The sequence below is a fragment of the Echinops telfairi genome, unplaced genomic scaffold, assembly GCF_000313985.2.
Source record: "Echinops telfairi isolate 266 unplaced genomic scaffold, ASM31398v2 ScPeMD7_7424;HRSCAF=8462, whole genome shotgun sequence".
NCBI classification, from domain to species: domain Eukaryota; kingdom Metazoa; phylum Chordata; class Mammalia; order Afrosoricida; family Tenrecidae; genus Echinops; species Echinops telfairi.
The window spans coordinates 6,480,301-6,484,392 of NW_022111324.1; the positions used below are offsets into that span (position 1 = coordinate 6,480,301).

General features: G+C 52.6%; 1 protein-coding gene across 1 annotated transcript in view; it reads right to left on the reverse strand.

The window, feature by feature from the left end:
• Positions 1–642: 642 nt before the first annotated feature.
• The window catches only part of ILDR2 (immunoglobulin like domain containing receptor 2), a 55,252-nt gene continuing 51,802 nt past the window's right edge, over positions 643–4,092 (reverse strand). The window contains exons 9-10 of the mRNA XM_004706852.2: positions 3,920–4,087; positions 643–2,299 (exon numbers count right to left, since the gene is read on the reverse strand). Of these exons, the coding sequence (XP_004706909.1) occupies positions 2,264–2,299; positions 3,920–4,087 (204 nt within the window). The 3' untranslated portion in view covers positions 643–2,263. The remainder of the gene's footprint in view (positions 2,300–3,919; positions 4,088–4,092) is intronic.

Below are 4,092 nucleotides of genomic sequence, written 5' to 3' on the forward strand. Positions count from 1 at the left end.
GAGGCCAACGCATCCCTGTGATCCTCACCCAGCCTCTTCTGTATTGCACCATACAAGCAGGGCCTTTTTCGAGACGCCATTAAGTACACTAGATACTAATGCACTAGACCTCTGTAAAGAGGGCCTGTGTCCAGGCAGGGGGTTCTGAAGAGGGTAAGTGTAGGCCACGGCTTTACCATGGATCCACAGGTAGGGAATGGACCGCTGCTGGGAGAATGCGATAGCAAGATCCAGCATCACGGTCTTCCAGTGATCATCGTTGAAGTTCTACCTCAACCATATGTCCATCTTAACGGTGCAGGTGGAAAGTCTTAGCAACGTCTGTCAAAGAAAGTGGAGGTTGTGAGATACCCAGGACTGGCCGGAGCCAAGCATTCAGGGCTGAATATGGAGACAAGAGGGGAAAGCTTTGTTCCAGAAGGAAAATGACCATCTGAGTGCGCCAACTTCTTACGCCTCACGTAGGAATCAACTAATTGGGCTGGGCTCAGCTAGGCAGTTCTTCTGTCCTGGCCAAGCTCACTGCAATCAGGCGGGAATTGATAGGCTACCAACCAAACCAAACTCAATGCTATTAAGTCTATTTTGACTCATTGTGACCCTATAGGGCAGGGCAGAATTGCTCTCTAGGGTTTGTGAGGCTGTAAATCTTTATGGGAACAAAAAGCCTCATCTCTCTCTCCTATAGAGTGGCTGGTGGGGTTGAACCTGTAACCCTGCAGTGAGCAGCGCAATGTGGAACTTCCTGCACCCCTGGGGGTCCTGTGATGGGTTACGAGTTTGGTGGAAAGGGTGACGAGCATTTTCTTTCTCATAGGCAGCAGAATAGGCCAGCCTTGTTCACTCGGTGCTGGTGGCAATGCTCCTGAGAACAGCGAGAGGCCAGGCCCATTCAAGTCTCTGCTTACGTCATGTTTGTTGTTCCTTTGACCAAATCAAGTCCCACGGCCAACCCCAGTCAGCCAGACTCCACCTCCTGAGAAGTTCTTTCAGAGTTTGTGGCTGTTTTCATAATCCATACAGATGACAAAGCCCAGAGAGGTCTAGCTTTGGGATGTAGGCAAAATCTAGGATGTAGGCAAGGGTAGGGGTGGAGAATGCTCCTTCCTGAGAAAGCAGTGTCTCTCATGTCCCAAAAGCATCTCATGCGGAAACCTGGTCAAGCCAAGAGATGGAAGCACCACATCTTGGTGGCCTGGAGTGGCAGGTGTGGATGTGCAGAAGCACAGCAGCAGAGCACAGACCAGAGAAGACTGAGTAGGATTTGTGGGAGAAAGGGCTCACGGTCAAATATCATGAGACCATACGCTAGTTTTCTCTTGAATGCTTTCTCATTCTTCTCTATTCTGTGAGACTGCTTTCTTCTCTTTCCTTCCCTTCTCCCTCTTCTCTTTCATGTGTATACTTCAAGAATTGGTCAAAAGGCACCGGATGACATCCCAATCAGAGGGTGGCGGGAGGGTGGCACCAACCGTGGCAAGTCCAGGAGAGGGGACTAGGAGGAGAGCCCTTAATGGCCACCACTCAGACGTTGACATGTACAACAAAAGTAGGAAAAGCAGCTTAGGGTGTCAGAATGGAAAGGTAAACACCGCTCTGATGGCTTTTCAAAAAGGCTGACTCTCTTTTGTTTTGTCACAGCCACCCAAGAATTGTCACTCAGAGAACAGCAGAGGCAACGTTATTTCTGTGACTGTCCTGCAGGTCACTGTCACTGAGCTCAACAAAAGCCTTCTGATTTTAGTGTAACGACAGCCATTGACTGGGGAAGTGAGGGGGATAAAAGGTCTATTTGGCCTCAAGGCTCTCTTCCGTTATCAGCCGAAGGTCGTCTTGTCAAGGTAGTCACAGGTTCTTCTGCTCGAAGCACAGCACAGGAGGTGTGGTAAAGCGTCGTGTAGGGAAACCGGTGCAGATTAGCAATCCAGATTTAGCTCGGCTTTGGAGTAGAAAAAGGAGTTCTGGTTCGGCTAAGGACAGAGATTGGGCAGGAGACACCCTGTGGGTGAGAAACTGTCTGTGGGAACATTCTCACTTGGCGGTTTTTCTCGGTAAGTTTCCCAAGCGAGTTTGATGGACACTGAGATTTAGAATCAGCCCTCCTTCAAGGCTGCCTCCCATCCCTTGCCGAAGCAGATGATCAGCAAATCTTCCGGTGGTGGCCAGAGTCGGTGCTGGGCCCGCTGGCTCTTGGATTTGTGGCGTGTCCTTGTAGTCTCCTTCTGGTTTCTAGTCATCCCCAGAGATGTCTTGCAAACAAACATCAGACCACAAGGGACATCCTGGTTGGAAAGTCATTCTGAGGAAGAGCAGAAAGAGCCCAGCATTAAACCACAGACTGGATTAAAGAAAGCGGCCTCCGTAACCTGCTCAGAGCCTCGCACACCCCGACCCGGAAGGCGTTTCAGAGGCCTTGGATTATGGGTCAGTATGCCTCGATTGGCGCCGAAGCTAACATCAACCCGACTCAACTTAGTCATTTCATGGTCACAGACCTACTCCCTCTTCTTAGGGGCCACTACACCATCGCAGTGCCACAGGCAAGGAGTGTGGACGGCCTTCCATAAACCTACTCCCAGCTCGCCAGAAAGGTCCTTCCCTGCTCAAATACCTCCGTCATCACAATGTTCTACGTAAGGAATAACAAAGCACCCTTCATTGTTTTGGAGGGGTTAATTTTGATGTGGCTGTTAAGTGCTGCTCAGTCGATTTACACTCATGGCAACCTTATGTACAACACGGCTCGGTCCTGTGACCCCCTCACAACTGTGCTGATGTTTGAGCCCACTGGTGCCGCCACTGTGTCAATCCATCTGGCAGCTTATCTTCTATGACAAATCTTTTTCTGTTCACGGTCCCCTGGCCTCACGGGACACTGAGAAGGATGTCTGCCGTGCAGTCACAGAAACGCAAAGGCAAAAGCAAACAAAGAGAAGCGGGAGAGGCTGGGTAGCCGAGGAGAAGGTAAAGTCCCCCCTGGAGCACAGGGTCCAGAGACACCTTGGCGACCTGCAGCGGACATCTGTGACACTTCTCTGGCCTCCAGAGCACACATGTGGCGGGCAGAGGGATAGAGTGGACATGTTTCTAAAAGGCAGTTTACAAAACAATGAAATGAGCAGGGATCAAAAGGTTTCCTTCACATAATTAGGGTGCAGTCACCGTGCACACTCTGTGAAAGTGCCAAAGGATAAAAGAAGTGAGCAGTCCTTCAGAAATAGCACTGGCTCGTGACCTCTGCGTGGAGGGCTCTTTTGGGAACTGGATGCAAGTGACAAACTCATCTCATGGGGTAATGCACACAGAACACGCACAGGAAAGTTGCCACTGATCTGGGCAGCCCTTCGGTAGTGGGAGTACCTAGAGTCTCTGAAGCCTGGAGTGATACATGCTTTTGGAAGCTGGTCTTTCGGCCGTTACCCACTATGCTCTACAACGCCATCCACACCTCTACCATCTCCTTTCTGTGCACTTCTCAGTCCTCCGGGGTCCCATGTTTCTTACTTCACCTGGCCCTAGATACAAAACTCAACAACTCATGGCCATCAAGTCAAGGCGGACTCCGAGCGCCTCTAAAGGACCAGGTGGCACTGCCCGTGTCGGTTTCCGAGGCTGTCCCTCTTCATGGGAGTACAAAGCCTCGTCTTTCCTCCCCGGAGGGGCTGGTGGTTTCGAACAGCCGACCTTGAAGGTCATCAAGACCATGCGGCCGGGGCTCATCAGCTCTAAAACAAAACCGTTGCCAAATTCTCCCAAAGCACGATGCGCAGGCCCTGACCCATCAGGTACTCCCCCCACCCGCCCCAGCCCCGGGCTACTCTGCTCTCCTGCCTTTGCCCCTCCCCAGCCCAGCCGGCGCCCCTGCCTGGTGCTTCCCAGCTCAGCCCACTTGGAGGAGGAGCGCCAGACACGGCCTCACAGTTTTCTTGGCGGGCTCCTTTTTCCTCCTCTTCTCCGAGTGGCTGGGGAAGGGCAGGTCGCGGCTGCGGTAGGACGGGCCCCGGCTCAGCTCGAGCTCGCTGTAGGGCGGCAGCGCGTCGTCGGGCGCGTCGTCGTCGTCCTCGTCGCCCGGCGGCCCGGCCGCCGCCTTGT